Below are 13485 nucleotides of genomic sequence, written 5' to 3'. Positions count from 1 at the left end.
GGCTATCCCGGGCACTGCGGCCTACCCCGGGGCCGGCCCACCCGGAGCCTTTGGACCCTGCCCACGGCCCACCGGAAGCCCCGCTGCCCGGGAAACACTGCACAACCCTCCACCGTGGCTCCCCCATCGCACTGGGCCTCGCATGCGGCCTGGCAGCATGGCGCCTGCCCGAGTTGTTCCCGCCCGGTGCGGCTGGAGACCGTGCCCGCCACCGGGCGCCCGCCACACAGCTCCCGCATGACCCTGGCTCCGCGCACCTGCTCGCCGTTTCCCCCAACCCACAAGGCTTCGCACCCGTTCCCTCCCGTTAGCATGGCGGGGCCCTGAGGCGGCTCCTCCGTGCCCACCGGCGTCGTGCACCGGAGTCGCCTTGCTCCGGGCTCTCCCGGTCGGCCGGGCCCTCGCCCCGCCCTGCCGCCGCGGGCTCTGCTCCCTCCCAGCTCCCAGTCGCCCCGCAAGCAGCCAAGTCCCCGTCCCACGGGGCCCGTCCTGCAGGGCTTTGCGGCGCGGCCCACACCCCAGCCCGGTGGAACCCGCCCCTCTGCCCCCGGGGCTCCTGCTGTGCGGCGCCGGGGCGGAGCCGGCAGGGGGCGCCCCACCCCCGCCCCTCTCCGTGAGCACAGGCCCCGCCCGGCCTCCGTTCCCGCTTGCTGTCGCCATGGTGACTGGCCTGGGGCCGGGAGACGGGGACGTGGGGTACGGGGGGTCCCCGGGAGGCAGGGGGATATGGGGTATGGGATATCCCGGGGGGGGGCAGGAGGATGGCGTGGGGCCATTGGTATGGGGGACCCCCGTGGGGCAGGGGGGCTCCCAATGGGTCACAGGAGCAGACAGGGGTTGTCCCCATAGGGGACAGGCAGGAGAACTTCACATGGGTCGTGGATTGGGATGGGGGGCTTCCCATAGGGAATGGGCAGAGGTCTTCCTATGGGGCAGACAGAATGGGTAAGTGTCTCCCCGTGGGCAGGGGAGGTAGGTGAAGGTGGGCTTCACTAAGGGCACCATAGCCCTGGAGGTCTCACTGCCTCTCAGCTCTGACTTTGGACCTGCAGAGGATGGGCAGAGCTGCGGCGCTCAGTGTCCTAGCTGGGGTTACACTTTTTCCTTCCAGAGCCTGCACGGAGGTAGATGCACAGGGCCTGGTTCCGAGTATCATGGAGGAGTTAAAGAGAATAGTAAGTCTCATATTCTAGTGGGATTTATGGCACTTACAGTACTGTGGTCATAAACGCAGCGTCTCTCAGAGACCTGAGACTTGCTGCTGGTAAAGGGCACAAAGGGACACCTGGAAGCCCCAGAGGAGTTGCAGAGGGGAGTCAGAACTCTGGGTCACGTCAGAGAGGTTGCTGCTCACAAACCTCCTCTGACTCACGATCTTTTCTGTGCTACTGTCGTGCTGAGTTTAGGATTACAGCAAATGGCAGAAGACAGCGGAGAGGAAATCTCCACCCCGCAGGGTGACTTTGCCACCACTCACCAATGAGGACAAGAAGAAGAAAGGGGAGAAGAACAAACCAGGTTGGGAAAGAGTCCCTTATACACTGCCCTGCTGCCCCTGACCACTGGTGCTGCTTTTGCATTAACCCAGTGCTTTCTGCTGGGAGACGTTCAGCAAAAGCCACAAAAAGAAAACTACCCAAGGGGAAATGCTGAGAATAAAGAGGGAGAACTAGAAAAGACCAGGGAGCGCTTTGTAGGCTCAGCTCCTGGGCTGTAACTGCGAGTCACTTTTGCTGGTGCTGCAGAAGATTTTAATTCAGTCTCTCTTTATATTCCTTTATATTTCCCTCAGCCACATATGACAGGAGAGAGTAGATGTAAGGCACTGAAACTGGACTGTGAAATAAGCACAGCCCTCTTTTTTGTTTCACCAGTTGCATTTATGCTGAGTAAAAAATCACCCTTGCCTTCGGAGACATCATCATCCCAAGAGAAATACAGAAGTTTTACTCAGAGGAAATTAGCACTCAAGAAGGCTGAATTAGCTAAAACCATGGAAGAGATCAAAATTATCACGGTACGTGCCACAAATCCAGTGCTAGGATGTAGGCAGCAAATCCATACAGTTACCTCGGCTGCCTTTATGGAGGAAATTCTAGCAGCCTGACTCACTCTAGCAAAATGGCATGTGTTTATTTATTAATACACTGGAGGTAATTATGCTGCTCTGCTTAATGCTGGTGAAATCTAACCTTGATATTGTCTATCAAGAAAAATTAAGAGAAACCAAGAGAGAGTCCAGACTGTAGCAGTAGGAGGGATGAGATTTTGGAAATGTGACCTGTTAGAAAAGACTGTTGGTATCAGATTTTCTCAGTCTAGCAAAGAGAAGGTTGAGGTGAAGGACATCACCACAGCTTTTTAGTAGATGAAAGATGGTTATAAAAGAGACAGTGATCCTGCATCTGATAGTAGGGAACATGGGAGCAGGAGGGTGCTGTATGGGGGAAGTCAGAGTGCCTCAGCATTGAGGCTGAGGTTTATTGTTTGATGCCGGGATGGCCAGGGCCTTGTTGGTGCTGTTACCACGAGACAGGAATGTCCCAGGGATGGCAGATGATGGTAAGAAATTTGGGGCAGGTGGGGCTGATGGAATCCCCAACACTCTAATCCACAAATTCCTGTAGAATCTGACCAATCTGAAGAAAAATGCCATCGAGGAGCTGAAGCAGTGCGGTGCCCACCTGGCAGAGACCAACTGCCAGCTGACTAAGGACATCCAGCACACTGATGACAGCACTGCCAAGCAAGCAAGGGTCTTGTTGCAGCAGTATGAAGTATTTCAGGTGAGGATTTAGGGTTGGCCAACAGACCCAATTAATTAGAATGCAGAACTTCCCATTACTTGTTAGTACTGGAGAAGGTCAGGTGCTGCCCAGCCCCGTCCACTGCACTGAGTGTGACTGGAGCATCCCCAGTCCTGGGGGGAGCTCCCTGATGCTCAAAGATCCTGTGAGGTGCTCATTTTGTGCTTGTGTTTTAAAGCTGCAAGAGCACACTGACTGTAACTGACCCAAGCAACAGCAGTCACCCCTGTAACAACCCAAATACATCCCTTCATAATGCCCTTGGCTCCATCTGGCTCCCGAAGCACCACTCTACTCCCCAGAGCAGCTCCTGTGCACGAGCTGGCACCAGCCGCAGTGACAGATTCCTCTGTGCTGCTAATGCAAGCAACAGCACATGAGAGGAACAACAGGGGTGGTGTAGGGGGATGTTGCAGAGCTCTGTGGAATGAGCAGTGACTGGATTTCTCGCTATGCAGAGGGTGAAGGCAATGGTGCAGACCTTCAATCAAAACCAGCTGGACACAGCAAGGGCAGAGCTCCAGGAAATGGAAAAAACAATGGAAAAGAATCTGGGAAGTGAGTTGCTCACATTACTATGAAATGCAGTCTATACAATTGTGTTACCTTTGCTTTTCATCTTATTAGGTTAAAGACACTGTGTTGATCTTATAAATGTCAAACAATTCCATTTTTGAAAATGAATCCCATTTGCTCTGTGGGGATGATCTTCCTGTCAGCCTGTCAGGAGGGAGAAAGCCCTGTGACACCCAGCAGGCTGTGCTCAGGGGGGTTGGAAGAATCGTCTCCTTGGCAGCTGCTTGCACTGTCTTGTTGGGGCAGGATCTGGTCAAGGTGGTCTTACTCGAGCTGGCTGTTCCCACTCCCAACAGGGTGTGTAATCTCTGTAGAGAGAAGGGCTCAGGTAAATGCAGAACAGAATCCTTAGCTTAGTGAAGATTTGAAGCTCTGGAACCTCTGGGTTGAGATTTTCTGTTTTGACCTTCAATCAGAGCTACAGCAGCAGCTGGATGAAGTCACATCAAAGGTACATGTTCTCCAGGATGAGCTCAGTGTCCTGCGGACCTACATTGATGGTCAGTATCCAGAACAAGCTGTCCAGATAGTTCTTCTGCAGCGCAGCATCCAGAACCTGAAGGAGCAACAGCAGGTACTGAGACCTCTCCTTCCCTGCAGCATTGCCAGGGAGGAAGGAGAGGGCAGGGGAGGAAGAATGCAATGGTTATCTTGCCTAACGCTTCTGTTGGTTTTGTGCACTGCTTCCTGCCATTCTCAGGAGGAGGTAGACAAGACAGAAGAAATGGGGAAGGCCATCTTGGAGGAACTGGAAAAGAAGGCACAGGCGGAACAAGAGGCTCTATTACAGAAAGTCGTGGAGGTTCGTGGAGTTCATGTGATGTCCCAGCAAGGGGAATCAGTTTCTGGGAGCTGGTAGACAAGGCAGGGGCTTCCACACATGGCCCATTAGCAATAGCACGGTGCAGCCAGCACCCAAAGAGTAACAACATTGCTGCTCCCCTCCTGATGCCATAGTAGAGCTGCTTGTCAGGCTGGGAGGGTACATGAGAAGCACTTCTGAGTTGCTGCTGTAGTCGGACGTGTTGAAATATTCTCAGACTCACTCCTGAGAGTTTGCTGTGTGGAGGTGAGTGCACTGTGACCCAACATTCACCCTGCTTTTACAGTCCCTGTTTTATTACATTATTCAGGTAGCTGCTTTGCTAATTGGCCGTGACACCGCTGTGGCAGCGCACATATATTTGTAATAAATTCATGAGGAAATTAAACTATATGCAGCACGATAGAGCAGGGACTGCTGTTATTTTTCCCAAAATAGGAGGAACTCCCGTTGCACAGTTCCTACTCACATGGTGTTCTTAGCACTTTTCTTGAGTTAGTAGCTTGAAGACCACTAAGAAAATATTAATTACTGACTCCATTTACAGCCTGCTCTGATGCAGAACTGCTATACCCTTTTACAGGTGAATTTGTAAGCACAGGGGGATATAAGTTACCCAAGCAATATTAATAAGCTTTCCCTGGGAAACTGAACTGGATCTCTTGAGCTCCTCAGTCTTGTTCCATCATCAGTACAATGTGATCTCAACAACAGTCTCTTTCTAGAGCTGGAACTCAAACCCTGTTCGAGCAGAAATAATTTTCTTGAAGAGTGATGCCAGAGGACATGGCCAGCATTGGCACCCAGCAGCGGCAGGGTTTCATGCTGGTGATTACCATGGAGTTTCTGCAGCTGGTTTTCTTCTCTTCACCCACACAGGAGAAGTTGCTGCACCAGGATGGCCTGAAGCAGATGGTCATAAACAATCACATTTTGCGATGTGGAATACTGAGGCAAAGGGAGGTGAGCGAGCTGGGGAAGAATCAGTGCAGTGCAGCAGAGCCAGCCACCCTCAGCCCTTGCCCTTCGTGAGGATTTTGTCTGCTTTAGTGGGGTACATGTCCTTCCATTTCAACAGGAGTCAAGGGGCTATTAGGATGTCCTGAGGGTGAGCAGTCCAGCAGGTATTTTGGGAAGCCTGTTAGGGGCTTACTTGCAGAAGGGATGTTATCTAGCTCTGCTGTTTACAAAATCTCTAAACATTTGAATTCCTGCTTCTACTACAAAGTACAGAACTCTTAGAGATGTCATTCATTCAGATTATTAAGGACCTGGAAGAGGATATTGGTGAGCTGAAGAGAAGCATCCAGACACTCCGACAGAGCGCAAGAGACCCAAGAGAATTGATCTTTGCTGATGTTCTTCTCCACAGACCGAAGTAAGGCTGGTCAGTGGGCATGCACAGCCCTTTCTCTGTGGCCTTGGGCTGCAGAGTCTTTGGCATTGAGTGCTAATAACCTTACCCCATCGTTTCCATAGATGTCCCTGTTAAACCTACGCCCAGCCTGGGGTATTAACCCACAGTTATGCTGGGTTCTGCTTGGGAAGACGGTTGCAGGGTCCTGTAGTCTTGTCTAAGAGCAGCTAGGAACTAGCCACAACTCTAATACTGATCCTTGGTCGCATCACATCTGGGCTTCCATCTTCTGGGCTTCCCTCTGCGCAGCCTGCAAGTGGAGATTATTAGTGGCTGCAGCCAGGGACAGTCAGGACCAGCAGAGCTTTTCAAGGCCCTTGTGCCTACACTGACTCTTATTTTATTGTTGTTTCCACTTTGTGGTTGGGAAACAAAACTGAGAGAAGGGGGTAGGCTCGCGAGGAGCATCCCTGTCGAAGCAAGTCTTGCCCATCTAGAGCCACCTTTCTGGTTGTGTGAATGGCACCAGCGTTCTGTGAGAACAAAGATGGGCTGCCATTTCCCTAATATGTAAAAAAATATGTCAGCGGTTATTGGCTGGCAGCAAAAAAAGCAAAAATTTGTTATCTTTCTCACTGCTCTTTCCCTGCCACAGTTCTCTGGTAGCTAATTACTTCCCAAGTGGAGGTTGTGGGTAATCCCCACTCCTGCTTACTGGTGTGCACTGTGCCGATACTGGATATAAGAATTACAAAGCATAAGGTGAATCCTCACTTAGCGTTGATGGGGAGAAGGCCCTGCCAACTTGATCACAGGAAGACTGGGCTCTCCTCTCCAGGGACAGACCCAGATGGACCAAGTCTGTGGGCTGAAGTACACCAACAGCCAGCTGTGACAAGCTATTTTCTACCATACCCACAACAGACTGAAGGCATAACGCTGCCCTTTGTCCTGTGGCAGCGGGATCCTGCCCAGGGCAGGAAAAATCACAAAAATCACAAATGATTTAGAGCTGCTGAGGTGCCTTAGTTTTCTGTGCTGTCTGCTGACCAGGGGTACAAACCTGAGAAAAAATGGGTCAAATGTGTTTAAATCTCAAGTATGCTGTAGCCTGAAACCCGTAAGTTGCGTGCAGAACAGCGTGCATATACGCATTTATTTACATCAACTGCCTATACAAGTTGTTCTTGGCACAGAGACGTCTATTAATGAAGTCATTCCTTTCCAGCGGGTACTGCCACTGCAGGTGCAGGCCAGCCCCTCAGCTCCTCAGCACCTCACATGCACACAGAAGTTATTTTGCACGAAAATATCATCCCTTGGGATGGGTGGATGCTCACCCAGCAAACTGATGGTGGTGTGGATGACAAGAGGGGCTGCGTATCCTGCTCTAGGGCCTGGGTTTTAGCTGGAAGCCAGGTATGGCTGCAGTGCTGCAGAGGCATGAGCTGAAGCGGGAGGAAAGCCTGGAACGTGTCAGGAGACAGCGGGGGGGAGATGAGAGGCTGTGTGATGGATTAGTGCAACTTAATTTTTTTTCTGATAAAAAAATGATAAAAAAGGGAATTAATTAGCCTCGACAGCTGGTGGAGCTGGGGTTACTGAGGGTGGCTGGGAGAAGAGTTAAAAATAGCAGGAAGGCCCAAGTGGAAAGTTTCTGTAACATCACAAGTCAGGCATTTGGTGCTTACCCGCCCTGACAGGCGGGAGCCTGTGCCAGAGCCCTCTCCACCATCCCTCAGCCCTTTCCCACTGACCTCCCTGCAACTTTTCACACGACTTCACCAGCCCTTCGTTTTTTCTAATTAACCCTTTGGTTCCAGGCACTGGATTTGCTTCCTGAAAGAGCAAAATCAGACACAAGCTGTGCTCAGCCTGGAGGCGTAAGGGTGTGTAGGAGCGCAGGACTCTTGCGGGCCTTCCTTGGATCCCTGCATGTGGAGCCCGGAGGAGCTGTAATGCCCTGCATATCCATTCCCATCAGTTTCCCCTCTTTAAAAATCCTCTTGCTTCAAAGAGCCTCGGGTGGATTTCACCAGCAGCTTCAAGCCCTGTGCTGGGGTCACTCTGAATGCACAGTTTGTACTGGTCTGAGACGGAGATGGATGAGCGCAGCTCTGAGCAAGCCCAGCTCACTGTGCTTGTCCTCTCGCTGCGAGAAAGCAGATGTACCTGGCTGCTCCGGCAGGCTTTCTCCGCTTTTGTTTGTCTTTCAGGATTGACAGTAAGGGGTGGCTAATTTCATTCCTTCTCCCTCTCAGAGCCCCAGGGGCTACATCTGGTTCTGCCTCTCAAGGAAGGCCAGCGAGCACTGAGCCTGCCTTGCAGAGGGCTCAGTCACAAGCACGGTCTAAGACAGGGCCGTGGAGCAGGGCTCAGGCTCGGAGCTGATTTCTTTCATAGGCAGAGTGGTTAGTGGCCGGGACAGACCATGAAGGGTGAGCTGAAAAGCAAAATAGTGCTGGGGTGAGCTGGAGGTTGGGCTGGGCTCTGGTTCATGCTGAACAGGGGCTGTGGACACAACCCTCATCTGGTTTGACAGGATTTTTCCTGCTTCTCCCCCAGCTGCTTGCTTTGTCCTAGGTCCCAGAACAAGTGTCTGGGCCCTCCCCACTGAAAACCAGTCCCGGACCTCAGGGACACAGAGAAGGTAGCACAGCAGACACAAGGAAAGCTTCCCTCCACCCACCCCGTGCCTTCTGATGACAGGGCTGCTGTGCAGGGGATAGGACACCTCCAAGCTTTGGGTGGGCTGCAAAAAGCAGTCACCCACCTCCAGCCCTGGCCACGCAGGAGCTTCTCCTCCTCCTCACACTAAACCAGCTGAAGCACAGCGGCATAGTCCCACTCTTTGCTTTGTCCCTCCTAACTCTCATTTCTTTCTCAGGTGCATGCCAGATACCGAGGTGGTCCTCAGCATCCCCGCTGAGGAGATGCCGCCCATCTGACTCTCAGCCAGGCTCCGCTCACAGGCCCGAGGGAGTGCACGGCACGGATGAGGTGCTGAGCCGCAAAGCCCCTCCTTTCCCATCAGCACTTCTCCATCACAGCCCTGTTCAGCTGCCTTGGGGACTGACTGATGTAGTTATATGGTGCAGTAAAGGTGTTACTGTCATTCCTGGTCTGTGTGGGCTGTGCTGTGCTCACAGCCGCGAGGCTGCAGCCCCTTGGAAGGAGCACGGGGTGAGCCCTGCGACCACAGGTACCAGGGAGGCATCACCAGCCCTCCCGCTTTTGCATCCTGACCCATCCCCTTCATGCCATCTCCATAACACTGGAGGGGTTGAAGCCGAAAGGGGCCTCCGCGTCGCTGTGCTGTGACCATGAGGGGTGTCCTGGGACTAGCCCTGGTGCCAGGAATCCCTGCCAGCACATCCCAGCGTGGGCTGGACTGGTATCCCAGCGCCGGGTAAGACCAGTGCCCACACAGGGCCAGTGGTCGGGTGGTTTGGTGCCACAGTACCCACATGGCTCCGGGCCAACCGATGGGTTCAAATAAAACCAGGTCCTGTTCTCGCCCATACCTCCGGCCACGCTTCCCACCACCAGCTCTTGGCGACGGCACTGGGGCGTCTGCCGAGCAGGGCTGAGAGGTCCCGGCAAAGCACAGCCTCACCGGGCACCGGGCAGGACCGGCTCGGGCTCGGCTCGCTCCTTACTTGGCGGAGCGGCGGAGCTGTGCGCTGCTCCGCGCCGCCGCGAGATGGAGCCAGTCGGGGCCGGGGGGCTCGGGGGACCGGGGGGACCCTACCCCACGCAGAAGCGGGAGCGTAGCGGAACCCCCGCCCGAGGCAGCGCGTCCCGCAGCCTCCCGGTGCAACCGCTGCCCCCCGCGCTGCTACCCGGGACCGAGGGGACGCGCCCCGGCGGAACTCGGCATTTCTCGGCGCCGGGAGCTCCACGGGGACCTCGGGGATCGGAAAGGGTGACCCGGGCCGGGGCCAGGACCGGGACCGGTGAGGGCGGGGGTGTGTCCGGCGGGGGAGGGACCGGGCGCTGCGAAGGGCTCCACCTCCCGGGGTTTAAAGCCCGGACTGGGCGGTGGCGAGCCTGTCCCGGGGAAAGTTGTGCCCGAGTTACCGAACGGGCACCGGCACCGAGAGTGGGAGTGGCGCGGAGGGGGGCTGCAGGGAGCTGGGACCCCTCGGGGCGGCCTCTCCCAGCCCCGCTGCCCTCGGTGCCGCAGATGACCCTGAACACGCAGCGTGGGAGCAAGAGCCCACTGCGGAGAAGGGCCAGCACCCCTCTCCCGCGGCCGGGGGTACCGGGTGCCACGTCCCAGGCCGAGCCCTGCCACCCCCAACTCGGTCACTCCGCATCCGAGCCGGGTGGCAGGGCAGCGGCACCCCGGGGCAGTTGGTCCTCCGAGTCCTCGGGCTCCTCCAGCTCCTGGGAACCCCTGTACCGCGTGGTGCTGCTGGGTGACCCTGGTGTGGGCAAGACCAGCCTGGCCAACCTCTTCGCTGGCGTCCAGGAGCGGGACCTGCTGGAGCAGCACAGAGGTGGGTGCCTGGCTGGGGGGGTGGTTGGGTGGTTGGGGCCCCTCTGCAGCAGGGTCACCCCCCATGGGGCCCAGAGGTGGTGGCGGGGAGGCAGTGTGTGTCCGAACTGCGTGCATGGCCCCGTGATGGGAAAAACTCCTGTGCGAGACAGAGAGGAGCCCGGTGCTGGGGCCAGGATCGTGTCTTGGTGCCCGGGCAGTGCTGTGCCAACTGGGCTCTCCCGGTGTCTTGCAGAGGCTGCGTATGAGCGCACACTGTCTGTTGATGGTGAGGAGACCACGCTGCTGGTGATGGACACCTGGGAGCCGGAGCAGCAGGTACGGCAGGGCCTGGGCTGGGTGCTGCAGGGAGCCCATGCTGTGAGCAGGGCCAGTGAGCTGGGACATGCCCGGGGGACACTGCATGGGCACAGCAACTGCTTCGTGGCCTCTGAGCTCCATGAAGCTACCTGGGGCTTTACCGGACAAGTCCAGGGCTCGCTGCTGCCCATGATGCAGAGTGGGACATGCACACTGGGCAAGGCAGGGGCTGGGGTCACATCTCTGATGGATCTTTGCCCACCTTTCACCCTTGTGAGAGGCTGCCCACCATGTTCTTGACAGTGTGGGCTCTCCTGGTGAGGCACCACAAGCACGGGAGTGGTGGTGTGGGCACAGGGTGCCCCTCGCATGAGGGGTGGGAAGGTGGGCTGTGGTGGAAGAAGGGGCTGTGGGGAAGAAGGGTGGTGCCAGCCCACTTTGAAATGCATGGAAATAGTTTGGGAATGGAGCTGAAGCAACCAAGTAGGCAAATCCACGTGAGACGGTGCCACGAGCCAGGGCACATGCTTTAACAGGCAGAGCGGTGGCCCTGAGAGCCTGGCATGGGACATTCCTTCTGTCCAGCGCATGGAGGCATCTCCTCGGAAGAAATGACAGCCCTGCTGTCACTGCCTCCCTCAGAACACCCCTTTGCCTACTCCATGCCAGGGTTTGGCGTTCCTGCAGGTACCACCAAGCAGTGAATTGTCCCTGGGAGCAAGGATGGAACCAGTGACCAGACCATGAATGCGGGCACAGCACCTGCCTGGGCTGGGGCTGCATTTTGCATGTGTGGCTGTGCTCTCAGGAGGTGCCTCACCACCATGACACCCCAACAACAGACCTTCATTTCCACTATTGCTTAATCCCACCCTGCCCGGCAGGGACCACTGCTGGCTTCACACAGGGCACTGCACCCACACCACTGGCGTTGCGTGGTTGAGGGTGGCTCTGGGAGGTGCAGCCTCAGTCTTCTGAGCTAAGCTGAGCCCACATCCCCAATTTGTTGCTGATAGAGGAGAAAACTCTCAAACACCCCCCAAAATCAGGAGCTTTTAGTCTGCATTTTATTAATGTAGTCACATGTCTGTTCCCCGCGATGCAGGGGCTGGCGGGGTGTGCTGGCAGGTCCCATCAGTGTTGGGGTGCTCTCCTCTCCCCCAGCAGTGGTAAGGGTTGCCAGCAGCCCCTGCAGAGCAGTGACATCTCATTCTCTGTGTGGCAGGGCGAGGAGAGCTGGCACCGCAGCCAGTGCCTGCAGGTGGGGAACGCCTATGTCATCGTCTACTCCGTCACTGACCGGGGCAGCTTTGAGAGTGCCTCAGAGCTGCGCATCCAGCTGCGCCGCACACGGCAGGCTGAGGACATCCCCATCATCCTGGTGGGGAACAAAACCGACCTGGTGCGGTGCCGTGAGGTCTCCATTGAAGGTGAGCAGTGGGAGGGAGGGGTCTGGCTGGTGGGGAGCCCTGCGCCCGGCCTCCCTGCCCAACTGCATTCCCCACATCAATCCCCTTGTCCCTGGACATGCAGCTGCTGCCCTGCATGTGGCAGTGCCTGTCCCCTGGTGCTGGGATGCCAGTGGGGCCATGCCCCCTCCCTGTTCCTCCCTTGCAGAGGGCCGTGCCTGCGCTGTGGTGTTCGACTGCAAGTTCATCGAGACGTCGGCAGCTCTACAGCACAACGTGGCCGAGCTCTTCGAGGGGGTGGTGCGGCAGATCCGCCTGCGCCGTGGGGGCAAAGAGGCCCGCAAGCACCCTGCTCCTGGCCAGAAGCGCAAGGAGAGCCTCACCAAGAGAGCCCGGCGCTTCCTCGACAGGCTGGTGGCCAGGAACAACAGCAAAGTGGCCCTCAAAGTCCGCTCCAAGTCCTGCCATGACCTGTCTGTGCTCTGAGAGCAACTGCCTTCCCGTCCCACGCAGGCTGGGGACTCTTCTCTGCCAGCAACGTGGTCGGTGACTCCATGGGTACAAGGGGAGCCCAGATGGGGCCAGAGCAATGCTGAAGATGTAGAGCTATTTTAACGGGTGCTGAGGGCTGCCTGGGGTGCTCTGGATCTGGCCGCTTCCCCTCCAGGAGAGGGGACAAGTGGGGCCAGGTCCCGTGGGCTGCACCCATGGAACAGAGGGTGGGACAGGCACCTGCGCTTGGGGTGGTTGGATCCTGGATTGCAGATGCTCCTGGGGAGCCAGAGGTGAAGGGTGGCTGTGCCCTGGTGCAGGGCTGCTTGCATGGCTGGAGCAGCTCCAGAGGCTGCTGGGAGTGTGGCTGGTCCCGCTCGTAGTTCCTGTCATTTGCAGGGTGGCAGAGACTGGTGAGGGCACCATAGCAGTGTCCACCTCAACAACGTTCCTGGAGCTGGCTAGTGAAAGGGGCTTGGGGAGCACGGACAGCATCACCTGGCACCCCAGGCTTCTCCATGCCAGGGCTTTATGCCACATCTCCCTGGCACCAGTGCTCCTCGGAATGATGTTTTCCTTTACTGGTGCAATGGGGAAAACCCTCAATCTGCAGAATAAACCACATCAGGGAGGTGCTGGTCTCTGCTGGGTCCCTGCCTTGGGGAGCTGTGAGCTGGGGCTGCCTGGCCAGATTCAAGCCCAGTTCATTGCTCACAGCTGAGGCAGGGAACCTGCCTTTTGCTCCAGCTTCACCAGACAAAACATCTGAAGGCAGGAAGAGCCTTCATCCACTCTTGACAGAAGTCTGTGTTCCTCACCCAGTGGTTGCAGCATCATTCCCTGCGATGGCAGAAACCCCTGCCCCCCCTGCGCCTCTCAGGTCCCGTCTGGCTCCAGAAAAGCCTCTGAGAAGGGTTGAGCTCTGCTGAGGTACTACCCTCAAGCCCCCAAGCACCATGGAAGCCACAGCCTGGGCAGGGAGCTGGGTGCTCGGTGGTTCCCAGTGCCCCAGGAAGGGGCAGGGAGGCAGGAGCTGAGCAGCACGGCACTGGCTGCAGCATGGCACAGCTGGGAAGGGACGTGCTTGGCTGCAGCAAGCAGTGAGTGACCCTGGGCACCCTGGGAGGCGATGCTGGAGCCGCGTGGGCTCTGCCAGTTGTTTTTAGGCTGCACTGCCGGCGAGCAGTGGGGACACCACAGGGTAGCCTGCTTAACGGCCC

General features: G+C 56.5%; 2 protein-coding genes across 2 annotated transcripts; both read left to right on the top strand.

Annotated features, from left to right (window-relative positions):
* Window positions 1-658: 658 nt before the first annotated feature.
* Window positions 659-8511, top strand: LOC309677981 (uncharacterized protein C20orf96; the record flags this gene model as incomplete). The annotated part of the gene is made up of 10 exons (XM_082490892.1): window positions 659-696; window positions 1112-1175; window positions 1407-1518; window positions 1875-2017; window positions 2628-2786; window positions 3266-3365; window positions 3800-4185; window positions 5086-5169; window positions 5466-5584; window positions 8451-8511. The coding sequence occupies 10 exons, from the start codon at window positions 659-661 to the stop codon at window positions 8509-8511; spliced, it is 1266 nt and encodes a 421-aa protein (XP_082347018.1).
* Window positions 8512-9749: 1238 nt separating this feature from the next.
* On the top strand, window positions 9750-12882 carry REM1 (RRAD and GEM like GTPase 1; the record flags this gene model as incomplete). Its single annotated transcript, XM_082490976.1, has 4 exons — window positions 9750-10065; window positions 10300-10382; window positions 11593-11794; window positions 11982-12882. 4 exons carry the CDS (start codon window positions 9750-9752, stop codon window positions 12257-12259), a joined length of 879 nt encoding a protein of 292 aa, XP_082347102.1. The 3' UTR covers window positions 12260-12882.
* Between the last annotated feature and the right edge of the window lie 603 nt (window positions 12883-13485).

The sequence above is a fragment of the Vanellus vanellus genome, assembly GCF_965231255.1.
Source record: "Vanellus vanellus genome assembly, chromosome: 15".
Taxonomy (NCBI): domain Eukaryota; kingdom Metazoa; phylum Chordata; class Aves; order Charadriiformes; family Charadriidae; genus Vanellus; species Vanellus vanellus.
The sequence above is the reverse complement of the archived record's forward strand: the minus strand, read 5'-3'. Positions and strand labels throughout refer to the sequence as shown.